The sequence below is a fragment of the Dermacentor silvarum genome, chromosome 3, assembly GCF_013339745.2.
Source record: "Dermacentor silvarum isolate Dsil-2018 chromosome 3, BIME_Dsil_1.4, whole genome shotgun sequence".
Lineage (NCBI taxonomy): Eukaryota > Metazoa > Arthropoda > Arachnida > Ixodida > Ixodidae > Dermacentor > Dermacentor silvarum.
The window spans coordinates 200,608,831-200,634,655 of NC_051156.1; the positions used below are offsets into that span (position 1 = coordinate 200,608,831).

Sequence of the window (25,825 nt, forward strand, 5' to 3'; positions counted from 1 at the left end):
CGACGCTGGGCGCGAACACGCCACCAGTCTCAACCATGTTTCAAAAGCTCGCACGCTGGCTGATACTGCATGCGTGTGAACAAATTGTAGCACCACCTTCGACAAAAATGAACTAAACAGGCGTATTAATTGCGCCATTATTTAAGTTTCACCTGGTAGCAGATTACACCCATAGATGGCGCAAGAATCTGTAACGTCCCAATGTTAGCTCTAAAAACGTTCATTAAAAATGTCGGACTTGAAGCGGAGTTTTGCAACTAAATAAGTAGACTCCGCAGTACGGCGCGGAGGGCGCGCCGACGTAAACGCCGACGCTGCTAGCTGCTGCTGCCACCACGGCGACCGGAACGCGCGCGCGCCAGCGGTGGGCACGGCTTGAGCTGGGCTGCAAGTGCAGGCAAAAGGAGCAATGACGCCGGGAGATAGATTAGGGAGCCGCCGGCTCCTCTTGCTTTTGCGCCGATTTGCGTCAGGGATAAGCTTCTTACGCGCTTGATCCAGGCGACTGCACTCTACGGTAGAGGCATCCCCCCTGGGGGGTTGGCCCCTGCTTTCGTTCCCCAATCTTCCGCTCGAGTTGGACACACGAAAGACCTTTTTCTTTTTCCAGAGAGCAGACAACACGACCGATTAGCGAGAAAAATTGCCTTTTTTTGCCCCCCTCTTACGACAAATAAATATAAATAAAAAAAAATAGCAGGCTAATGGAAGACGCGCGCGGATTACGGACAGCTAGGAACTTTTGCATGCCAAAGGACAAGATGTGAACTTTGTGGTAAGAGGTTTAAGATGAGGTCTCCAAACTTTCTCTCGCAGTCTATTTTCGTCTCGGCGCCCCTGATGTGGTGGTATTAAGCTTGCACTACATAATCGCATGTCACAGCGTAGCTCGTAATGGGCAAGCAACTCAAATCAACAGCCACTCTTTTCGAAGGTTGCCAGAGCACACAATCAAGAGCAGTCAGTTTTTTTAAGCCAAACTGTAAGCAGAATTCTTTGATAAGCTGACATTTGGGGAATGTTAGATGTACATGCCCCATACACACAAATTGTGTGTGAGGGGGGGACAACCTTGGATCTGTTTGTGACACTGCATACAGTTGAAAGCAGAAAATCTGTTCTATCCTATCCCTAATAACACGCAATTGTGTAGGATTTCCAGTGCTAAGGCAACCATTGCTTCTGTTCTATTATTTTTGAAACCTATAAGCAGCTGGAAATGTACCTGCCAATATGCTTTTACTTAATACAGTGCGGTCCATTGTTACAGGGAACACTCAAATGTGCAGCACTCACATTGCTGGCACCCTAGCTGCAAGTGCCCGCAGAAGCAATGTCAGTGCACTGCACAGGTGTGTCAAAAGGGGTCAGAGCTACCAACCACAAGTTATCTACTGCAAATCTAGGAGATTGTACACTTGCAAGAGATGAAAATCCAGACATGCTCTGCACTCAAGTGTTCCCTTTAACAGTGAACCGCTCTGTACATTCTTGCAGTTTGTACTGCCTAAAGGTGGTGACATTAGTTACATACAGAGAATGCCAAAGGCCACGCAATACACATTTAACAGATATTTGCTGCAAGATCTAGTTAACACAAATCACTTCACTTGAGTACAATGTTCAGCACAGATTCGTGCAGTGCTGTGCAGACTTAGCACTGCATTGCACCAATGCAAGTTAATACCCAAGAAGAGCAAGACAAGTCAACTAAACCATTACACAGAAAGAAAAAAAGTGCCAAGAGCAGTAATCTCACTGCAAAAGACCATTTTCCCAGTTCGCTTCCAGTTCCCAGTGCACTTCCCCACATTGTGAACTTGCCCAACTAATGATGGCATTGGTTGTGGCTCGTCTCTTGTGCATGGTTTTGTCACCAATGTCATGTCTTCATTTTCCATGTCATAAGACAAGCAAACAGCTTCAGTAAACGTCAAGTGCAAAAGTGACTACACCAGAGTTTGCTTGGGCAAACTGCCTCACTGGAAAGCTAGCTTTACAATTGTGAAAAGGGCCCATTACAGATATCGATCCATCCCGCCAAGGGTGTTGGTAAACTACAGAGGGTCCTTCAAGCGAAGCATGTAATGAGTTGCATTCTATGAAAACTAAATCATACAACTCTTTCGGAAATGCATTGGCTTTGTGCAACTGGCCAAGTAGCAGAGAGCTCTTGACAACACAAACGGCATTTGTGCTATCCTTTTCGTTCCTTTTGTGTTCGTGTTTTGTACTCTTGTACACCTGTCTTTTCAAATTGCAAATTTCTGCAAACTTGCTTAACTGCCATTCTGAACAATGCAACCTTTCATTTCTCGCAACTAGTCTATTCACGAAGTGGTCAGCAGATACAGGACACCACACGGTCAATAAAACATGGGCACATCCTTGCATTTATTGAAAAAGAGTTTCGCTTTACAATGATCTAGTGAAGATCACAAGTTGCTACCAACCAATGTAAAGAAAGAAAAAAAAATCATTACACGCAAAAGGATCTGTACACTGCAACACAATATTATATATAGTACTTGTAGGTCCTCAGACAACAAACCAAACAAGGTAAAATATGAGCCCTAATGGCTACATAAAAGCTAGAAGAAGAAAAGAAGGAAAGGAGGCAAAAGAATACCTGTAGCCCACGCACAAGTGTAATTTCAGTTTGCGGCACTGACGATGAAAAGAATGACATGACCCAGCTGGGAAAGTGGCGCAACAATCTTTTTGTTGTTCTCGTGGTGGGCGCACTTCCGGGCTGTGTTAAGCCAAGAAAGGAGGATCTTCGACCTTTCTATATGGGAGAGCACTGATAACTTGGGAAGGAACCGGTACAGAGACAAGCCGATGGCTGTCATCTTGCAAGAAAGGGGAGGCCATGTACTATTTTTCATGCTGATGTCGATGTGAACAAGACGTGTTGTCTTCGGTTTGAGAGAAGAAGTCTTTCTCTTATGACACAGGTGTACAACATTTGGGTGCAATAATAATAATAATAAAAAAAAAAGGAAGCCGGAAGCAGGAGTGCTTGTCACAGGAAGTAATCCGGCTGTGGTTTCTTGGTCGGGATCCCTCTGCTTTCCTGCGAGGCGAGATGATAAAGAAGGATTTGAAGGCGACCATCGCACCAAGCAATGACAACTCATCTGCAAGTTACAAGTGCTGAACTCAAGAAAAGAAGAAGAAAAAAAAAATGCAGCAGATCCAATGAGTTGGAACCTATATACAGCGAAGCGTTGTGTGAGTGCATAAAGAGTCGAAACACAAGTTCCATTATGCCAATGTAATGCCACTGCTGCAGATGTAGAAAGGCGAGCTTTCTGGTTCTTTTTTTTTCTTCTTTCCCTCGCACGGCCAGTGCTTCCACTGCCATAGATGCGAGCGCTATCTATTTATTGGTGGTGCAAGGACCCAGAGGTACGCGCGGCACGCGTCCTCCGCTATGATTGGTTGGCCTATTCTGCTACAGAACAGCCAGGCCGCAGTGCCCATGGTCACGAAGCCCAGCGAGGTTTGCAAAGAAAAGCTTTGCTTTTAAAAGAGTCCTGCAGTCCTGTGCTAATCTGCAGTACTGTAACAGGAACTGCCTTAACAGCACCTTACCGAACACTCAGTTGTCCTTAACTATTTTTATTTTGTGTTTAACCTGTGATCACTTATGGTAACAAGACAACATTGTCATTAGGTAATCTGTGAACACCAATGTCACTGCACCAGACCACCAACCAATTTTGGTTGCACTCACTGTCCTACCATCATTTCGGGTCAGGTGTGTGGGATCGCACGCGCATCCCGATGTCTTCGGAGCGGCCGCGCGGTTATCATGCGATGATCACGTGCTCGCTCGCGGAGGGTAGCGGGGAAAGAGCACGTTTCGCCGCTCCCGCTGCTTTTCGCGCCTGGCCGCGAGACCGCATCCGAGGCACCCCCCCGTTCCCTCCTTTCCCCTTTCTTGGGACCGGGGATACTCCCTCTCCGTCGCTCGGGGAGAAGCGCTATTCCCCCGAGGTGTTTTTGTCTTTTGGCTGACGAGCTTGCGACTGGCCGCATCTCAATTCAGCCGCGGAGACTGCCGCACGCCGTCCCCCTGCAACGCCCGGCTTTTGTGAGCGACTGACCGCCCCAGGGCCGAGCGCGGATCCACGCTAGGTGAGCTGAACCCTTATCAGCCTCTCGTGTGTTTCCACTATTGTGTGGTTTTTGTCACCTCAGTCGTGCGGAACGCTCCGCCGCTGTGGTTGCCGTTTTATTTTGTGTACCTGTTGTTGCCTCAGTTGGTGTGTCAGCCGCGTATGCTGCCATGGTTCGTTCGTGTGGTAGCAGTCACTCACACAAACAGACTCAACCTGTCACACCTCTGGCCCCACGTTGGGCGCCAAATATAGGGGTATTTACTCAAGTTCGCTCGTGCGCACCTGACCCTTCTCTGGATCGCACCGCGCCGGCGGAGCGGCAGTCGCTCGCAAGCACTTTCACAGGCAGCCCTAACAGTCAGAGCTGTGACCCCTAACCCGCGGTTCGCACTGAGTTGCGACCACGGCGGGTTCAGGCCAGGGGGAACAGGGTGAGTCTTTGACTTAAGGTGTTTATTCACCTTGAGTTTACACACCAACTGAGGCAACAACAGGTACACAAAATAAAACGGCAACCACAGCGGCGGAGCGTTCCGCACGACTGAGGTGACAAAAACCACACAATAGTGGAAACACACGAGAGGCTGATAAGGGTTCAGCTCACCTAGCGTGGATCCGCGCTCGGCCCTGGGGCGGTCAGTCGCTCACAAAAGCCGGGCGTTCCAGGGGGACGGCGTGCGGCAGTCTCCGCGGCTGAATTGAGATGCGGCCAGTCGCAAGCTCGTCAGCCGAAAGACAAAAACACCTCGGGGGAATAGCGCTTCTCCCCGAGCGACGGAGAGGGAGTATCCCCGGTCCCAAGAAAGGGGAAAGGAGGGAACGGGGTGCCTCGGATGCGGTCTCGCGGCCAGGCGCGAAGAGCAGCGGGAGCGGCGAAACGTGCTCTCTCCCCGCTACCCTCCGCGAGCGAGCATGTGATCATCGCATGATAACCGCGCGGCCGCTCCGAAGACATCGGGATGCGCGTGCGATCCCACAGGTGGTAGAAGAGCTCGTTAACACCTACATGCAAGTAAATGGCAGTACCGTTGCCTTAGTTTGTCTAATAGGCTGGCAGTTTCCAAAACCATGTTGCACCAGTTGTGCTCAGCCACCCTTCCACTGAGGCTGCAAAAGTAAACACCCTTTAATCATGGTGACAAAGTATGATACTGAGTAGCGTATCAAAATCATACTGTCCAACCAACTAGCTCAGTCTTCTACTTTGGATGTAAATTGTTTGTAGTATTAAATAGGAAGGTCACCTCAATTTCTTTCGCAGCAGTATTTCTGTTCCTTGACTCGGCAAGAAAAAAAACCAGGCTACAACTGCCTGCCCACCAAGTGATGTGAAGTACAAATAGGACAAAATTTTACTCGAAGAAGGAAGCTTGAAGTGATTCCTTAAGGGCGCATACACACTAGCGGCAAAACGCAGCTGCGGCAGGGCGGCCACACCAACCGGCGGGGCACTGCTGCGGCAGTCACGCGACAGCATAGACCTCTCCCCCTTCTCGAACTATCCGTCCGCTTCGTCCAGGAGCTGACGCATACAGACGATAGTGCGAAACGATTTTCCAACTGACACCGACCGCGAGTACGAAACAAGCGATCGGGCGGGTCTGCATGAAACCAGTTTCCCACACGCGTGTCACGGAAGCGGCTGCTCTCATTGATGGCCTACATCTGCGGCACGCGGCAAACCGAAAAAAAAAAAAAAAAAGTCCAGGACCGATCCCTCCTGTGGCAAGAAAAAGCTGCCGTGTGACTGCTTGCGCGGCGCGCGTTTTGCTGCTAGTGTGTACGAGCCTTAAGAGTGGAAGAACACTGAATGTGTAGTCAATGTTGGACTTGTCTTCGTCAGGGCAGCAACTGCTTTCCTTAGGAATGTTTATATCTACACAGAGCTCACTCTCCCCCAACATATACGGGGGAGGAGGAGGAGAATAATAAGCTGGGGAATACGGTGAGGGAAGTGTAAGCGTTAAAAAGAATGAAAGAAAAAGAATGGAGTTCGGCATCTCACTGTTATTTGATTGGTGCTACTACGTTTCATTGAGTGGTGCTACTGATGAATTGTGATTTGGAAAAATTTTTGGAGCAGCAACATTTGCCTTTCGAAGAACCTTGGAACAGAAACGTGTGCATTTCTCTTGCATCGTGCAGCTAAGAAGAAACGAGGGTTTTGGGTGCAAGGGAAGACCATTCAGCATGAAGGGAATTTAAAACAACTTGAAACATGAAGGGAAAAAAATGAAGGAAAATAAAAAAAAAGGAGATAGAGAGAGAGAGAAAGAAAACCTTTATATCGCAAAACCTTGTCCACATGTTTTGGGGGGGGAAATGCGCTAGAAGAAATGTACAAACCAGAAAAAGCGTATGACCCGGAGTCACTAAAAAATTCGGCAGACTCTACTGTAGTTAACATCTACGTAAAGCGAAGCATTGTATGAATCGTTGCAGCATGAGATGCCAACACGCGCTGATCTGGTGGGGCCCAAGTGGTCCGAGACATGCGTTGTAACTTTTGCTGCTTCGGCAAGCTTACGTTCGCGATCCTCGAATTTGGCCTGGGTCAACTGGGCCACAATTTTGTAGCGATGCCGGGCGGAATGCCGCATTGACCACTCACGAACGCGAGGAGTGAGAAAGAGCATTAGCGCCAGAGAAAGGCATCGCTACAATATAGCAGCCCATCTTCTTCGGGTGAAATATTTTAGCGGAAAGTTTTGACGTGCCCACTCATTGAGAATCGTTGTGGCATGAGACACCAAAGCGCATTGAGCTCATGAGTGCCGAGCGGCCCGAGACGTGCATTGTCGCTTTAACACAGAGATGGAAAAACGAAACAAAATTGAACTGGTGGGCAACGCCGGAATAAAATGCCATGATGCCGCCAGAGCAAAATATGACCCTCACTTTGCGCTGCCTGCAAACTTGCAGCAGGTAACAGCCGCAAGTTTGGGTTATCGCCTATTAAAATCGCGCAGCACGCTTCCAATGGTACTATGCCACATGCGCTGTGAAACCGATGTGTGAAGATGCTCATCACAATAGGTTGGCGGCGATGGAGGGAATGGCGATGTGCGGTGACCCACGAGGAGATTTGCTGGTACTGGAATTAGGAAACTGAGTGCACGGCAGCATTTTCACATGACACGGGTGGGTGAGTACTGTGGGGAAGCTGGCATTGCTGGCACCTACTGCTCTCAATCGCGTTTGCCTGACTCCTTTTTTATTTACATGGGATCTAACGGCCGGAAAACCTATCACGTCATCGCAGTTTGGCGATATACTGAACGCTAGTGCCGAAAGACATTTTTCTGGGTACGTGCTAAATGGTAAAGAAAGAAGCGTAACTGAGTTGGATTATTTTTTAGAGCGCAGCTCTTAAGCGCCCGTTCCTGCAACAAGCGTCGGCGTTCCAGCGTAAATGAGCGAACGAGCACAGTGAAAGATGAGAGCAAACGCAGGGCACAGCAGGGGATGAAAACGGAGGAGGGTATGGCAAAAGCGTGAGAAGAAAAGCGTAGTGCGGCGATGATGGCTATGAGATGGCGCCAGAGTAGCACACGTCTTCTGGGAGGTTGGTCGGTCGGCGGCGGCTTTTGTGAATCACACCCACGCGTCACCCACGTGCTGTTGGCTCTCACCATCTCGAGATTAGTGAGGCAGTCGCGCCACACTTGCTCCGTTTGCAACGTGCCGCACAAGACCAATTGTCAGTGCCAGCCAATATATAGCGAAATGAAAACACGTATAGAGCTGCGCTCAAATTTCACACGAGGGAGTATCGTAATCATCGGTGATTTTTTTTCGCCCATTCTCGATCACGAACGTTGCCGCCGAGAAATCGATATTGTGTCAATCAAGTTCTACTGCATCTGGCCATGGAGAGTACATTAGCATAAAACATTAGCATAAAAAAGGTTATTTGAGCTATAAATTAATTAGTAAAGTAATTATGAATTCATTGGTTTGCAGAGCTATCCACAACGGAGATTCTGCTTCAGCATGTAAGGAAATGCTAATATGGGTTTTGTGGTTCCCAGCAGGTAATTTGGCATTTTGAGGTACCAAACTCAGCATATCTAAAATGATTTGTTGAGCGTTGTGGTGCTAATGAGCTTGGATGTGCCACATATCCTGCTCATTTCTTGCTGCTTCCACAAAAACTCGAAACTGAGATCAACACAGAGCACAAAGGCACCACTTCATAGCCTCCGAGATGTGTACCGGCCGTCCGTGGCTTCTGGCTGCCTATTCGGGAGTGCCAAATAATTCGAAAATATGGAACACCTGAACTCGAATCGAAGCGAATAACGAATATAGAATTATTCAATCGAATATTCAACAATACCGAATATTTGCCCATCCCTAAAAATCTTTCTAGAGTGTCATAGTACTCAATTCTAATTACAGCTGTATTGGTGAAGAAGACCAAAGCCTGCCAACCATAACCCACTGATGGACATGTTTCATTCTTTGAGCTACAGCCACATTAACCCTGTAATACCCAAACACAGTTCCACACTTGTTTACTTTATTTCTGGTCATGAAAAAAACATTTGTACAAAAAAAAAATTCACCGACGATTACGATACTTCCTAATGCGAAATTTGAGCACAGCTCTATATGTGTTTTAATTTCGTTATATTATTGGCTGGCGTGGACTGTCTGTCTCGTGCGGCACAATGCAAAAGGAGCGAAGTGTGGCGCGACTGCCTCGCTAATCAGGAGAGGTCACGCGTGGGCGCGATTCACAGCAGCCACCGCTGACAGACCTCCCAGACGACGCACACTACTCTGGCAACATCTCGCAGCCATCGCCACCACAGCGTGCGTCTTGCGCGGCACTAGGCTTTTTTTCTCACGCTTTCGCCATACCCTCCTCCTACGCTTTCCTCCTTGTGCTCTTGCCGCTTTTTTTCCTCCCCCGCTGTGCTCGGCGTTCGCTTTCATTTGCGCAATTAACCTGATGCTTGCCGCAGGAACGGGAGCCTAAGAGCTGCGCTCTAAAAAAAAAAATTCCGAGTTTAACTTAGGGCAATAATTAACCCATTAGTAATTGATTCACTGAACTACCCACAATTGAAGACTCTCTCCAGCGTATCAAAAACGCACAGACAGGCTTATGCTTTATGTTTTCTCTTCTTCGTTATGTTTTCCAAATCATGTTTGCTGATTCCCGGCTATCTGCTGTTTCCCAAATCAGAATTTCGAGGCGCCAAAATGGCATATAGCACACATGTTGGGCATTGCAGGGTTTTAAGTACAGATTCATATTAGCGAGAAAGCTGTTGCAAGTGCAGTGCCATGTTTGCTGCGGCAAGCAGTGCACGTCTGACGTTTCGCTGCCCGACGAAGATGCACAATGTCGCTCCTTCAGTTCCACTGTCATGGAGACTCCTCACAGCAGCTTTATACACAGGCACAAGTTCAAGCAAGCTGCTGAGCTAACATCATGCATCACTGCCACAAACTCTACGCCTGATACACAAGGAAACCAACCTGGGGTGCAGCTTCAAATATAGTAAAGTCCCGTTGTAAATGCTCGTCCAGTTCCAAGATGGCGGCGACGTTACCGCACCTATGGGAAAGTAAGAACATTTCAGGTGTGAATGCACAGTAGTAGTGTGGAGAAAGAGGTCTTAAGGATCGACTGCAACATACTCTTTGTGTCAAAAGTTTTAAGGCCACTAAGTGCACTAGTACTAGAGCTGTAGGCAGGCTGCATATTCATTCATTAATTGGGTTTTAACAACGCAGGCATTAAGAGATGTAGTAGGGAGCTCTGGATAAATTTTTGACCACTTGGGGGGGGGGGGTCTCTTAGAGTTCGGATGCACGAATCATCCACATCCATGGAGCATATATAGTTACACTTCTCGAGAGGAGATGGCTCTCCAAAAGTGAAGCCAGTTGCCGCCATTTTCCTAGAGGCAATAAGCCCGAAGGCGGGCATGGCGATGGGTGGCAAACACCGCCGGGGCAAGTTTGCCACTTACTGGTGATCAGGCCTGACATCATGTGTGGGGGGCTAAACTGAGGACTGCAAAAGCGGGGAGCGTAAAAATTGTAAAGATTCGTCCATGTGGAAGTTGGGGTTGGATTCGTTTTGGCCGCTTGCAGAACTTTAAAATCCCGTTCGCAGAAAGCCCTTGTCTACAAGAAGACAAACCCGGTGGTGCAGCATCTCCAGTTCAGCATCCCATGTTCAGTGCCACTTAGTGAAAAAGATAGAGTGTCATCCAGGCTTTCTAGTGGAGCGCGTATCGGACTGGGAGGCCTTCCGCGTTCTTGGAGCAGAGTGACGATCTGCTCTTGCCAATAACAAACGACCGCAGCTTTCACGAGCCATCCATATATATGCAACGAACAAAACTAAAGCACCCTGCTGCTCATTTTCTCTCCCTGGCATGTAGTACCCTTTAGATTCAATCCCTTGTTTGACAGCATCTGCCAAAACAGTGTTGTTTCAAATATGTTGGCATTAAATATTTCTGACGGCACGAGAAGTGCACTTTCAGGGGCGAGGCACAGAGCAGCGCTCAATATTTTGAATGTGGCGGTGAATGCGAGTTCGATGTACACATAGTAAATTGCCATACATATGCATGGGATTTTCAAGGGGATCTTACACCTGTTCGATATAGACAATTCAACATATCCGAGCTAAATATATCCAGGATCAACAGTATATATGAAAGCTCTTTCAAGGTCTCCCACATTGGCAAAAAGGATATAGAAGTTATACTTCAGAAAGTACGAGTACATCTGATTATCTTTTAAATAAGAAGAACAAATGTCTACATTTGTGTTTGGACCAAGTTCAGAACCAGTGGATGAATTGTAATGTCCAAAGAGGCAGAATGTGATCAGTCACCTGTAGCAGTAGTTTGGTGCAGACCAGACGGTGAGGACGGTCTCGTTGAAGTGCCACTTGTAACCTTCCATGACAAGTTGGTGGGCGCGGCAGATCATGTCGATGTGGTTGGTCGCATTGAATTGCGAGACCACGTCGCTGCCGAACAGGTAGCCTGCACCTCGCGGGCTCACTCCCCAGCCCTGCGTGTCTGCGAGCAAAAATAGTTCATTCATTATTTCAATCAAGAAACCAAGATTGTTGCTTACAGTTACATAAAAATACTTATTATTTATTATTATTATTTACAGGCAGTACCTCAGAACACTTCCGAGGTTTGCAACAGGTATCCATTTATTAGCATATAGGACTGTCAAGGCACTGCAAGAGAAATACCATATTTACTGTAATGTAACGCGACCACGACTGTAACACGAGGGTAGACTTTTCAATCAGCGAAAAAAAAAAAAAAAACACACAACCTCAAATGCAACGCAAGATAAACGGTAAGGGAAATGGTACCTTTATTCAAGGAATTCATTTGGAAACGAGTTCTCTTCACTTATCCTCGTCGTCTCAGAAGGAGACTGAGCTTTCCTTGGGTGGTATTCTCGTGTGATTGCTTTGGTCGATAGTTTCACTTTCACAAAATTTTGCTCGACTCGGCACCGAAAGCATCCCCGACAAGTGGTTCTGGTGCTGTGCCAAGTTCGTTATCAGTGCCAAGAGCATTGTCAGCCGTATACCGCGATAGGTTAGGTGCGGAAACGAGCCAAGTCGCGTGAAAGCGAAACCATTTCCGAAAGCGATTGCCTGAGAATCAAGCCATCCGTGCCGTCGAGCTCATTTAATATTGAGCACTTCTTAAAAGACCGCACAACCATTTCATTCAGGAACAGTACTAGTCTACTACGAGGCCCTTCCAACCGGCCCTGCATTTATAAAGGGCCTCCTGCCACCATCCAAGAGTAGTTGACTCATTGACGTCGAGCTGCCGAGGAGTTTCCCAGTTCCTCGGCCATCAAAATTAATTGTTTCTCGAAGTAGCCGTCATACTGAACGCTCTGCATGAAAGGCTGCAGGGTAATGAAGCACCGTAACCACATCAGTCACAAGAACAGCGAAAATGCCGTCGATTCTAAAAAAAAGAAGTTTTGACTTCGGTTGACATGCCTATGGATTGAGTCGCGACATACAGTTACAGGTTGACAATGTAACGTTAAAAACAGTGGAATTTAGAATATTTGTTTTCAAATTGTAAATTTTGCCATTACTCGAATGTAACGAGTGTAATGTAAGGTTAAATGTTTGACCCAGGAAAAGAAAGTGTTTGATGGCATGGGACAAGAACACATTACCTAATATTTCTACGCGGCTCTCTTCGGTAATGTAGCCAAATCTACAGAAGAGGGTGCCCACATGCGAGGATGGTTGCACAACTGCTATAGTTATGCCTCTTGTTTTCTGTGATTTGAAACTGAGACAATAAAAGGGATACGGCGGCATGCACTCTACCTTCAGTTGTGCTTCAGGAATGTGCTTCACTGTTCGCATTTCATTTGATGCCATTGGTAAACAGGCAAACAACAATCTTCTAAAGATGTGTTCCACTACAGATGGTATCAATATTGAGCATTATTGGGTGAGCAGATAATCAGAATTCACTAAAAGGAACTTGTAACCTTGCAAACTTTATGGCATCTTGCAGTGTGTACAGTGTTTCTAGCGATGACTTTTGTACAGAAAGTATAATATAGAATGTTCTAGTAATGTATTTTCACCTTCTTGCTGATAAAAATAGCATTTATAGAGTTGTTGGCTCATCACATGCTGAAGTCGTCTGCTGCACCGATACCTGCACTTCCCAACATTTTCCACGCTGGTTAAAGCACTAATGAAGAAAACAGCATAGACACTACAGAACCCTTAGCATGCCCGAGTCGAGCCCAGATGTAACAATCCTATTTGGAGCAAATACTTGGCTACTGTGAACAGTTTTTCGAAAGCCGAAATGTTGCACAAGAAGTCTGTGAGAGAGTGGTCCACTTATAATGACCCAGTGCTCCACTCATTTTGGTTACAATGAATGGAATGAACCATAGCACAGCATCATATTGTTATGAGCTGGAAGAGGACAGCTCCCCAGCGAATGCCACATGATGCAGCCAACCATTGCAGTGCAGCACTTCCCTTGCCGACTGCAGACAAACATGGGAAGATATTTTTACTGCTGACGACGCCTTGGAGAGCATCTCTGATGACGCGTTTCTTTGAGAGGTGTGACAACTACCGAATCTGGGTCTTTACTACTTGCAACAAAAAATGCTTCAATGCGTTCAGCAGAAACAGAGTTATTAGCAATCAAACATGGCCTCCGCTGTGCTCCCATTCCTTCTTCAATGCCTTGCACTGCAGAAGCTACGCTGAGGCGTGGGCCACAACGCTCTGCCTTCTAAATGTCACCATGGTGTGCAGTTCAAATTTCATTTTGGGTGTTAACGTAAGCGCCACGACTTCCAATTGTGGTGCCTACGACGTGCTAAACGTAAGCCAAACATGGTTGTTCTCAACAAGCCGCAGTGCGCTTAGCCAGTAGACTCATGGCGGCACCTCGTGGCGGACACGGTGTGAATGCTACGTAGCCGACTGCAGCTACCAATAGAAGCCGCGTGTTGGAATGCGCTTTATTACGAAATAAAGCGTCCAGAAAAGCGTTAGGATCATGGTTTCATTTGAAAAGACAGTGTTTGAGAGAAAGGTGACTTTGTGCTCTGCTTGCGAGCACCGCGTACGACAGCAAAACTTGGCTGAGATGTTGACAACAGCGTATGCTACCCGCGGACTATGTTATTTCACCAAGCCCAAGGGTTGGTTCAGGGCCCCTTTAAGCTTCACAGCTCACTCAAGCATTTTGTATACGCCAGGGGTTCGACTTACGACCACGTCGAGAGCTTGATAAAGTTGGAGTACCATTGCCGGGTCACCATTGTTTGAAACAGACCTTAATCACAGACTTCTGCTGGTAAGAGCAGTGTGCGTCATTGTTGTAATAAACCGTCTTTTCTGCACGTTCAGTTCATTATCAGCAATTTCGAGGGTAACTTCAAATATAACAAACTTATAATATAGTGAACCGATTTTGTGCAATGAAAGTGCTCATTGTACACAGGCTCAGCTGTATACATATCACAATTCTCCAGAACACTACAGATGTAAATGACAAAAGCAATGCTAGTAGTGGCATCTTGTGATGCTGTGCTCTACCACAAAGAATTAGAAATGCTTTTGTGGAGCATAAGTATTCTTGACGAGAAGGAAAGGCAGGGGGTGGGGGGAGCCATTTTACATTCATGAAGATTATGCTGCTGCTGCCAATTCATTTATGCCAGTAATGCTATGCAGAACACTGTCATATGTTGCAGTTAGGTTCTGTGCACTCCATGCTCTGGTTCAACTCGGTCAATGCCATAGATTCTGCCACAAGTGCAGATGCCCACATCTATGTCTACAATATTTTGTAAGCCAGCATTTACTGACCAAGAATGGAGTACAGTGGAATCTCGATGATACGAACCTCACGGGGTCACGAAAAATATTCGTATTAGCCGAAATTCGTATCATCGAAACTCAATGAAATCTAGCTAAATGAAAGGGGACCCGGGGATCAGATCGCAAAAGTCGCGAGAAAAATGATTTTTCAAAACCACGCGTTTGGGTATCTGCAACACCTAATCTACACTGCATCAAAATGGTTTGGCTGAAAAAGCACAAAAAGTGCCCGAAAACGTTTAATTCGACAGTGCGCAGGGCGAGAAAACAGCTTTAAATTGCGCAAAATCACTGCAGTTCACGGAGCCATATCTCGTATTTCCCGCCACCGAGTGCCGCCATCTTGGTATCGTTCGAAAGCTCAAAGTTTGGCCGTTCCGCTTCTCAATTTGTCCGTCGTCGCCATATTGTAACAAACGCACAAACACAAAAGAAGCGCGGGTCTGCGATAAGTAGTCACACGGGCCCTCCGATGAAAGCGGGCCTCCGATTGGCTGCCGTGCTGAAAGGCGTCTCTCCATTGGTTGCTGCTCTGGCAGGGGCAAGATGGTAACCGCAGTTGTCTGCTTCGTAAACCACGCCGGCATCTTCACATGAGATACGGATTACTGAGAGCTCCCAGGTTAGTGATGGAACGATGGTGGCTAATAAACTTTGGACGAAGCACGCCTTCGGAATACGGAAGCGCTCCTACGGCAAGAAAAATACGGCGATTAGCGGAGGGGCACCGGACTGAGCGAGTGCACCCTTGCACCGTGGATTACGTGCCGCGCTATCTTGCACCGTGTGACTCCAGCAGCGAAACCGACAATCGCCCTGTGCCATCGGCACCGATAACGCAGCCGACGGAAGACACGCCAATGGAGGCTCCCGCGCCTCGGCGTACAGCCGTGCGAATCAGCCGAGATCGTATCTCGGTAGACATAGCTCGCTGCGACCAGGCAAAATGGCGCAAACACAAAGAACGCGGCCCGAAGCACGGCAGCCACTCCGTCCGATGGCACACGGAAAAGGAGGAAAAGCACAAAAGCAACAAAAGCGCCACCGCTTCGAACTCTTCGCCCCCTGTTGCAGCCTCCGCGCTGTCCGGCGTCGCGTCCATGCCTCCACACCAATCGAGAAAGGGAGAAAGCGCTTGAGTGCGCGCTGTTCTCTTTCGCGGCCGTCGGTGGGGCGGCGTTTATTCGTATCAACCGACGCGGGTCAAAAATCGATTCGTAACAACCGTTTTCTAACACGTTGCAAAGTAATGGGGCTCGGCCGGGACCGCAGAAAAATTCGTATAATCCGGAAATTCGTATTAGCCGTGTTCGTATCATCGAGATTCCACTGTACTGGGAGAGTAGGAAGAGATTTGTGACTTACAGCAGAAAAAACGGAGACGAGAAAATAGGCTTCGCTACTTTCAGTTTTGGGGAGGTGCTAGAGACAAATCAAAACAAAAACACTGTTCTTTAAGCTCAACTCGGTGGCCAAATTAGCACGCAGTAGTGTAGCCAGAGTCTGAATGATTAAATGGCACACTGTAGGGCATCTTGAAATTTGATTGTCCTTACGTTACATCTATGGTGCAAGGGGCGGTGCCGTGAAGAAAAAAAAATTTTTTCTTGTCATGTTCCAGTATTGAGTACGAAGTTTCTGGCTAAATGTCCTTGGCCAACACTTAATGACAGGCAGCAAGCTGCATTTGTTGGTTTTGAGGAGAAACACTGGACGAGAAAGAATAAGTTTGGCACGTGACTCACTTATGAAAGCAAGGTCAGAGGAAACAGGCTGATGCAAGATATCCAGCTGCAGTGGTGTCACACATCTGATGTAAAGCAAATAAAATGTACACCTCTGGTTCACATATAATGAGAGCTGTCTATACAAATTGGAAATGAAGCCATAGGTAGCTTGGGGTGAAGACCACCTCCAGTTTCCTGTCTGGAGTTTTCCCCCTATTGCTGAAAAAATTTCTGTAAATTTTTTTTTGATTATGCTTATTCTTGATGTGTTTTGCACATTTTGATAGAAAATAAACATTTCTTCTAGGCATTTATATGCCTCATCCTTATAAAGGGTTAAAAGATCTCTTATACCACAGTATTTCCCTCTGGGTTACACCAAGCTTGTACTGCGCAAGCTGCTGCCCACAGGGAATATAAGAGCTCACCTTCAGGGTCTGACCAGAGCAGATCGCACATGGGGCCATCATGAGGCACCTCCTGCTTGCGGTCAATGGTGCGAATCTGGTCCAGGGTTTGAATGGATGGAGACAGGCCCCCGTGAACGCAGAAGATCTGCACGTGTCAGGAGCGAAGAAACCGTTGAGAACACTTCACAAACCTTGTTCGACAAGCAACGTCCAAAACAGAGGCTGCCAGAAGCTAAAGGAGAGCACACAGTATAAGCAGTGTCAAAACAATTCCCCCAGAAACCATCAATGATACAGCTGTTTGCTTTAGCAAAAGAATGGCGCGCTTAAAGGCATATATTTATTGCAGCAAGGATATTTAGGTAGCATTAGTAGTTTCATTGCATCATTCCGCAGAGCACAGATCTGCTAAACAGCCCATCTGATGCGGTTTTTGTAGGTGGACAGCATGTCTGAAAGTACGTGTGTTTTAAAGAGCCATAATATGTGCTCAGCGACTAACGTTACCTGCAACACAGTTGGGTGGATCGCACACCCTGTACAAGCCATCACCACCAACCTCCGACTACAAAAACAGGCGAAAGGTCCAAACAAAGCTATTTGCTTAGAAAATCGTGCAGATACCATCGAGGATGACTGTTAATGCAAGCGAATAGCCAACTGCTTTTACAAAGCTATTCGCTTTATTATACAGAATGATGTGCTTGAAGGTGCTTAACCATAGTGGTGACAGATGGCACCAGTTCTGTTTCCGCAATATCTATGTTTCTGGAGTGGCGTCGCTGCAGATCCAAGTGTACTTTGGTTCTACAGAGATTAAAACAGGCAAGTACTGCCTGCAAATCAGCCAGCGGCTCAAAGAGTCATGTATACCCGGTGCTCCTAGTTATGCAACACTAAGTAGTATATATTGTGTGCTCTGGTTGACGTCATCCAGGCTAAAACTCTTCATCTTGCGATCCACATTAAATTTATCTCTCCAGCCAGGAATAAGTACCTCAATATTGCAGAGCCCAGTTTTTAGTCTGAATACCGAAATCACACTAGCTTGCCAATTTTCCTACGTGTGCTACTCTCTGCCGGCATTCTGGCTTCAATCTGCCGCAACGTACCTTGCCATCGATGACAGCAGACAGGGAAAGGTAGTCGAAGATCTCCGTGCAGTAGCGCCAGACGGTGATAGAGCCATACTTGCGCAGACACTCGTCATAGAAGCCGTACACCTGTGTGATTTGTCGACTCTCGTGGTTGCCCCGGATCAGCGTGATGCGGTCAGGATAGCGCACCTGCACACATCAGCACAGGCTCACAAAGGCTGAAACACACTCGCAGGTGGTCAATCATTAAGACACTAGAAACAACGGGGCGTCCTGCAGCACACGTATAACCTTGTATGTGGCCCTCTTTAGTATTTAGCAAATGCCATATCTTGCACTGTCTCATACTGCCTCACTTGTCATGGGCAATTTTAATTGCGCTGGAGGAATGCGGCTGCTTCAGTAGTGATGTCCTCTGCAACAAAGTTATTTCCTGGCCGAAAACAAGTGCTACAAGGTTTCTGCAAGAGTACTTCAACAGTGTATGTCAACTTAATGTGCACCTTTAGAGTCCCTTCAAGTATTCGATAGGATAGCAGTAGGGGGTGTGGAAAGAGGGTACGGGGGTAAACGGGATGTGCTACGTTGCGAGAAGCGACAATACAGCAGGTTTATCCAGTGTCAAATACAAAGAAACGCATACTGGAGAAGAGAATGGTCAATGTGGGGGAGCACGCTCACAACAGGGGTGGCCACTCGCGGCTGGAGATTCCCTGCAGACTCCCTAGAAGGTGCTGCTGGCACTGTTTGAAGGGAAAAGTTGGAGAGAGGGAGATGGCACTACTTTGGTTTGTCTCTGGATTTTACAGTGAATAGACGTTTCTTCAGCAACTTTGCATCATGATTGTTGCCGAGAATCTTTACGAAAACACCTCATTTGATTGGAAACATTGCCCTGTGATTGGTAAGCTTGAGGAGAAGCTTCGAGTCGTGGCGAATCTCTCGACGTGGGGGTAAGAGCTCAAAAGGGCATTTTATGAAGTACTTACCTTCAGTGCAAGGAGTAAAAGGAACGTCTCGACGCTGTAGAAGCCCCGGTCGACAAAGTCTCCCATGAAGAGGTAGTTAGTGTCGGGCACATCTCCACCCACCTTGAACAGCTCTTTTAGGTCATAGAACTGGCCGTGGATATCACCACATACCTGCAAATAATAGGCAACATGTTGCAGAAAGTGACATGGTTGAGTGACTGATCCTTTTTGTGTCTCCAAATTAAACAAGGGCTCAGGAGGTGTCATAGCAGAGGGGCCCAGATCAAACATCAATGTTAGTGGCGCAGAAGGTCAGCAGAAGAATGAAGAAACAGACAGAAAAAAGTATATCTGCATACTTGCCAAGTTCGGAGAAACTAAATCCGGGAAATCTTCCGACCTTCCGATCGGAGGGGGGTCAGTCAGTTACACAACCACCCCCCTCCCCCCACATCGATATTTTTAAGTACTGCCAGGAGAACTTATTTTATTTACATATATACAAATGACCACATGAACATCAATGTCTCACTTTTGCAGGCATTTCGTTGTTGCTAATTTTGCCTTCAAAAATTCTTTTAAAAATAATGAAATTCTTGGGTCTTAGGTCCCACAACCACCATCCGATTATGAGGCACGCCGTAGCGTGGAACTCGGGATTAATTTCGACCACTTGGGGTTCTTTAACGTGCGCCCAATGGACGGCACACGTGCGTTTTTGCATTTCGCCGCCAACGAAATGCGGCCGCCGCGGCCTAGATTTGATTCTGCGAACTCGTGCTTAGCAGCGCAATGCCAATGCCACTGCAAGCACGGCAGGTGTTCAAAAATTCTTCAGATGAAGTTTGATTGCAAGAAATTCCATTTCTTTCACATTTTGCGAGGTTGGCATTTCCCGGCATTTGAACGAGCGACACATGAATGAGCGGCACTGCGTCCTTGTATTTTTCACAATGTTAAATTGCCGCTTGCACTCTGCATTGCTCTGTGGTATCAACAAAATACCCAGCGTCACTTCGGCTGAGCACTACATTAAAAATACTTGAAGATACTTTTTGTGCTAGCGCTACTTGCTTTTAAAGCCATGACTGACCGTAGGCCTACGCAATGCCAGAGCTGCTGACGCCGAGGAGAACGATGGAGAGTCTAGTGTTGCTAGTTGCGGAAGGCGGCATTCACTGGCTCGCTTAATTGGACTGGGGCCACTATGGCACTCAACAACTCGGTCAGCGTAAGGAGCGGCTCTGCAGTTAACGAAATGGCACATGTATAGGGTTTCCCTACCACTTCCTTAACAATCTGAGTAGCCAACCGGACACTTGACCTGGTTAACCTCTCTGCCTTTCACCTCTTATTTTCCTTCCTTCCTTCCTTTGCGCGATGAACTTCTAACTGGATTAGATTGGGCTGGATTCTTTTTTGCCAATGTGGCTTGACAAAGCGCTGGACGCAGGAATGGGACACAACAGCAATTTCCGGGAGATTTTCCTGTCAACCGTACAACCGGAAGAAATGGTCCAAATCCGGGAGACTTGGCAGGTATGCACCTGCTTCGTGCCATGCAAGGTTCATTGTGTGTGGCCTCAGAAAAAGCATAGTGCCCCAGAGCGTTCTTGTGCTGTTTCAATTTGGTGTAGTGCAGGCCATCTTTAGGTCACGTGAAGCGCATCTGCAAAATTATCAAGCTCGAGCTTTGGAAGCGAGTCTGGTTCTACGTTTCCCGCAGTAGATGGTGGACTCTCAGTTGCGAACCATTTGCCGAATAGACACAACCGAGTTTTGGTGCTGTGTCTGTCCGTTTATTTCCTCTGCTAACCTTTTGCACCACAAACATTGACAGCTATGCACTAAGTAGCCCAACATCATACTGTGTTGGGCTACAGGTCAATTTTGACCACCTGTGATTCTACTGTAACACTTATTGAACATGTTAAGAAAATGTTTACGATCTGGTGACGATGCTGTCATGAGCCAAAATTTGTTTCGCTGCGTGGAGCAGGAAACCTTTGATCTTGCATAATACATTGCTCTCCTGCAGCTTTCAAAATTCCTGCATTCTTTTTTTCACACAACGCGATGTCAGACATTATGTGGGAAGCGATGGCCTGTAGACATCAGTCATGAACACACACATGCATGCACACCCTTCCAGATTTTCTAAGAAATTAGGAAGTGCTGGTTGTCAAGCAATGCGCACTGCCATCCTGTCGACACTCCTTTGTCACTCTCAAGCATCTTTGTCAGGCACCAGCCTCAAAGTTTCTGAAACAAAAAGGGAGCGATATGTAGGGCCTTGCTACTGGCATTATATTGGCTGGGGGGGAACCAATGAACAGAAGGGGATGGTGAAAAGTAAACATTTAGCTAGATGGACAAGCAGGCTAGTTGGCTGACATTCACTTTCAGAACTTACTAAAGCGCAATGAAAAGACACAAGACAGAGGAATGACAGGCACTCACTCAGTTGCGAGTACCTAAGCGCCTTGTCCTGTCGTTCCTGCCTTTCGTCTTTTTATTGCACTTTAAATTTAAAGTTCTGAAGATGAAAGTAAACATTGCACTCGTTATATCACCTTCATATCAGGTTCTTTTAAAAAAATTCTTCGGGAACATCTTCCCTGAATGACATCGCACCCATTCAAGCATGCTGCCTAGTTTCAAGAAAGAGATGCTTCAGGACCCTTTTAACAAGCAAGAATATTTCAATATGCAAAAACACTTGCTTTCCGCCTCCACCAGAATGGCGCCATGGCATCTAGGTGTCGGAACAGTGAGTTTGTGCTTCACAGCAGTTTGCCATCGCCAACTGTAACCCAGACACTATGACTATGGCAAGACACCATGGCCGAAATCAAAAAATGCTTGCAAAAATAACTGAACACACTTTCAGAAAGTTGGTCTAGCTGAAAAAACTAAGTGTTACCCTGGCACGTACAATAATTCTTTTTTTTTTAATCATACAGTCAATTATGCTTAGGGGCTAAGCAATTTTAAGTTTCATTGCACCGAAAGAGAACAGCCTTGCGTGGAATTGGCATGCAGTAATGTTGAACTATCAAGAGTACATTTTCACTTTAGCAATCATAACATGGTTATGACGGGGGTGAAAGCAGTGACATCACAGGAGTGCTGGCGTCGTGGCAAAGCGAAGCCTTAGCTTTATATTGCATTCTGCACGTATATAAACCGCCTGTATGTTTGTATAACTGAAACGCATTTTTAAGAAATTGCCTGTGGTAGGCAGTCAAATTTCATGCTTGCATATCACTTAGCTGCGATCGATGGTTTGATGCCTGAACAGTGCTGCGTATATCATGTGCCCAAACACGCTAAGAAAATGCCCTACTACCTTTTGTATGTAGTGCACCTGATTAGATTGACTTTCAAAGAGATTGTCACTCGAAGTAGCAATCTACTTCACTTGCGACCAATGCGCTCAAATTAAAAAAGTATTGCGAGCTACTACGTAGTTTCTGTGGATCGCGGCACATGAACACAACATTGGGAGTAGCCCGGCCATAACTTTGATCCTAGCGCAATGTTTTCTTATGAAAGAGATGGGGAGCATACGCAAATTTCTTCCTTTAAAAAAAATTTTTTTTTTTTTAGACATAAGAATACATGAGCACCCAGCCTATGAGCAACCAACCGCTGAGCACCCTTGGCCCACTTCTAAAACCTCATAACATATATGCACTACTCTTATCAGACCACTGTGGCAGCAGAAGAGGCAGAAACACAGTTTCTTTTAGAAAGCCATGGTCTCTGTTTACGCGCTGCGTCGTAAAAAGAGACAATGCGGCATTTTGTAAAAGATGGAGGCAATAAGTTTACGGCAAAGCTTAGCTCTCCGCGAAAGGGCGGCAGCTCGGTGATAACTGCACGGACTGCATGATTTCTTTCCAATTTCTTGCTAGAGATACATATGTACGAGATGCTTGTGGACGTGTCGTAGTTATGTCGTGAGGAGCGTCAAGAAAGAAGCGGCGCTTTGTTCTCTCTCTCTGTCTTTTTTTGTTTTGTATTCCCACGGCGCCAACGCGGCAGCCGGTCGAGCCTACTTGCTCGCTCGACGTACACTCTTTCCCCATAGCACACCGCCTGCCCACGCGGCACTGTGGGATTGCTTGAAAAAGGTCTATTGGTTGTTCAATAATGTGAACAGCGTAGATATGGGACAGTGACATACGAACAGAATAAATATGCTGATTAGTATCAAGTGAATTTTATTTGTAGTCACACAGTATATTAACAAACAGGAAAGACAAAAAAAAAAAATTTTTTTAAAGCATGCTATATGTCTGTCCCTCATATATACTCTGATTCCTAATAAACCTCAGTGCAACTGTCCTGTTTGTATATCCCTGTTCGATAATCTGTTCGCCATACTGGACATTGTTATTCGTTGTGCAAGTAACATCTGCCTCTTTAAGTAGTAATCTATTTGCAGTGGTGGAATAGTGCTATCTGCGACAGACCTCTGAACAATCACAACTAACTGCTGTGGTAGCTTAGTGGCTAGGGCATTGTACTGCTAAGATAAGCACAGGGTCATGGCATCAAATCCCGGCCACGGCGGCCACATTTCGATGTGGGTGGAATGTAAAAACATTCGTGTACCGTGTCTTGGGCACACGTTACGGAACCCCAGGTGGTCAAAATTAATCCAGAGTCCCCCACTACAGCGTATCTTATAATCAGATTGTGGTTTTGCCAAGATGAATCCCAGCATTTAATTTTTCTTTAACAATCACAACATATTTTTTGGAGCTTATGAGGGCAGTGCGCACCTTTCATTCTCACCAAACACTGTCTCCTAGTAAGTGGCAGAGTTCGTTCACACTTCAGCGACAGAGCATGTTAACAGCTTGTCTGAGTGCAAGAGAATGAATGACACAAAGAGCTGAAAAAGATTTCCATTATGAGTGTGAACATTTAAAGGTAACACAGGGTGAACTGCGTTAAGAAATCTAGTTAATGTTGATTTCGTGGTAATAGGTTGATCATTGAAACAGAAAATTAATGACAAAGGCCCTTTTCTTAAATTTCGCGCCAGAACACCAGCGCTGGTAAGTCAGTGTGACGGCTGATTTCAAAGCACCTTTTCGAATTTGGGCAGTTGTGGCTCCATAAAGGATCTTAAAACTTTCTAAGCTCAGTTTTTTCTGACAAAGGATTAACCAAGCTCGAGCAGACGCCTTCAAAATTCATGACGTCACAGCAAGCTTAGGTGGAAACTTTACGACGGCAGCGCCACCTGCCTTTTGTTTTTGCATCTTATTTGGCTTACCGAGCATCTTCTTGCAGTAAGAGTGGCTTTTTTGGTATTGTTGATGAGTGATCTACTAATACAGATAAAAAAAAGTTTTCGCTTCAATGTACTTTTAATTTTGGCACACATCTAGTTCTTTAATGTGCTCACAAAGTATGGTACACGAGCGTCTTTGCACTCAGCCACTGGTGAAATGCAGTTCCCACGACGAAAGTCAGACCGGTCAACACATTTCCTTGGTAATGAGTAACATGCTCAATACAGATGCATTGCAGAAGGATATGCTACAGAGTCCCTGGTCACTACGGACAGTAGTGCATACCTTTTGCTAGGTATCCATCCGAAAATACAGACTCAACCAGAACACACTGAATTTGTAAGCCAAGGACACTTCAATGTGTGAAGATTGCAAACAAACATCCTCCTTTTTGCATTTACAATCTTACTATCTGCATACTTAAAGGTGACTGCTAAGGCACAAAAAAGTTGCTTCACAAGAATGTGCAACATGTGGGACATAAAGTAAAAATGCTCTTAGATTCTTCTTTTTACGAAACATTGCCAGCTACTTACCCTCATAAATTTACACCTCCGGTGTAATCGCTATGCGAGATATACGCCTATACATAAGCTGAAACACTTAGGCACTGCATTAGAGTAAGTCGCGAGTATTCAAGTCACGATTTAACTCAGAGCTCGACCCGATGCAGAACATCCTGAAAGCAATCTTAAGCTTGTTCACATACAATGAAACGGGAGGTCACTCTCCCCTCAACCAAAACGTGTTTACCTACTTGGCGCGTTAAAGACTCTTTCTGGAGTATACACAGGCCACCGCGTGTATAATCCAGAAGGAAGATCCAGAATACGAGGACAGCACCGAAGGAAAGCAAATCACCACATGCATCCCACTTTCCACGGGAACACAGTAATCAGGAGATTCGGGGTGACTCAAAAACACAAAAGATACTGACGCAGAGTAACAGGCCAGTGGCGGTATCAAAACCACTGAAGTGAAACTCACGGTGACCGGAGAGTCCACCCTCTGGACGTTGCTCTCTTCGACGAGGATTTCCCGGGCTTTTGCGCAGAGTGACTTGACTTCCGACTCCTTGATGATTTCGCACCTTCGCAGCTGCTCGATCTGGCGATCGAGATCGCTGCAATCGCCCATGCCTCCATCCTGAGATTACGCGAGAATGCGAAACATAATTAGAGCAACCGAACGGTTCCGAGGTAAGAGGCGATCGCCGACTTCCCGGCGCAATGCATACGCGAGTCATCGGATGTTCCGCCCGCAGGAAGACCAGATACATCACTGCCTTTCAGTACTTGATTATCGCCAACTTGATATTCTCGAGTAGATAAGAAACGACGCAACTTAGTGAAAGAAAGTCTAGACACACGAGTAAACCAGCGCGAAAGGGCTCCCGTAACGCTACACCAACTTAGCTGCACGGTTGACAGGCACTGGTGGCTACTGTGCTGGCATCGCTGCCACATTCCAGCAAGGCGTTACGAACACAAGCTGCTAACTGTAGACAAAACAGGCGCGTATTGGGCAGGAAGAGACTTGCCATTTCGTCCACAGCGTGCTTGAAGTCAGCTTGCCGGGTGAAGAGAGAGAAAAAAAATTACAAATATCGATTCTGGACCATCGTCGCACCGCCTCGGCGCCTGGACGCACCACGAAACAAGGGACGGAAGAATAACGACACGTGACCAGATTCGGCCGATTCTAGTGAGCACGCAGTTGCGGAGTTGTGTAAAAAACAGAACTTTACAGCCTGCTAGTTGGCTTTTCACAAAATAAAGCGGTTATTCGCGA

The 25,825-nt window shown here is 46.5% G+C and overlaps 1 protein-coding gene across 1 annotated transcript; it reads right to left on the reverse strand.

Moving 5' to 3' along the window:
* Positions 1–2,370: 2,370 nt before the first annotated feature.
* On the reverse strand, positions 2,371–25,729 carry LOC119446483 (serine/threonine-protein phosphatase 4 catalytic subunit). Its single transcript, XM_037710920.2, has 8 exons — positions 25,575–25,729; positions 25,022–25,180; positions 18,744–18,896; positions 17,770–17,943; positions 16,676–16,802; positions 10,993–11,182; positions 9,618–9,696; positions 2,371–3,076 (listed from the first exon to the last, which is right to left on the reverse strand). Exons 1-8 carry the CDS (start codon positions 25,575–25,577, stop codon positions 3,026–3,028), a joined length of 936 nt encoding a protein of 311 aa, XP_037566848.1. The 5' UTR covers positions 25,578–25,729; the 3' UTR covers positions 2,371–3,025.
* Between the last annotated feature and the right edge of the window lie 96 nt (positions 25,730–25,825).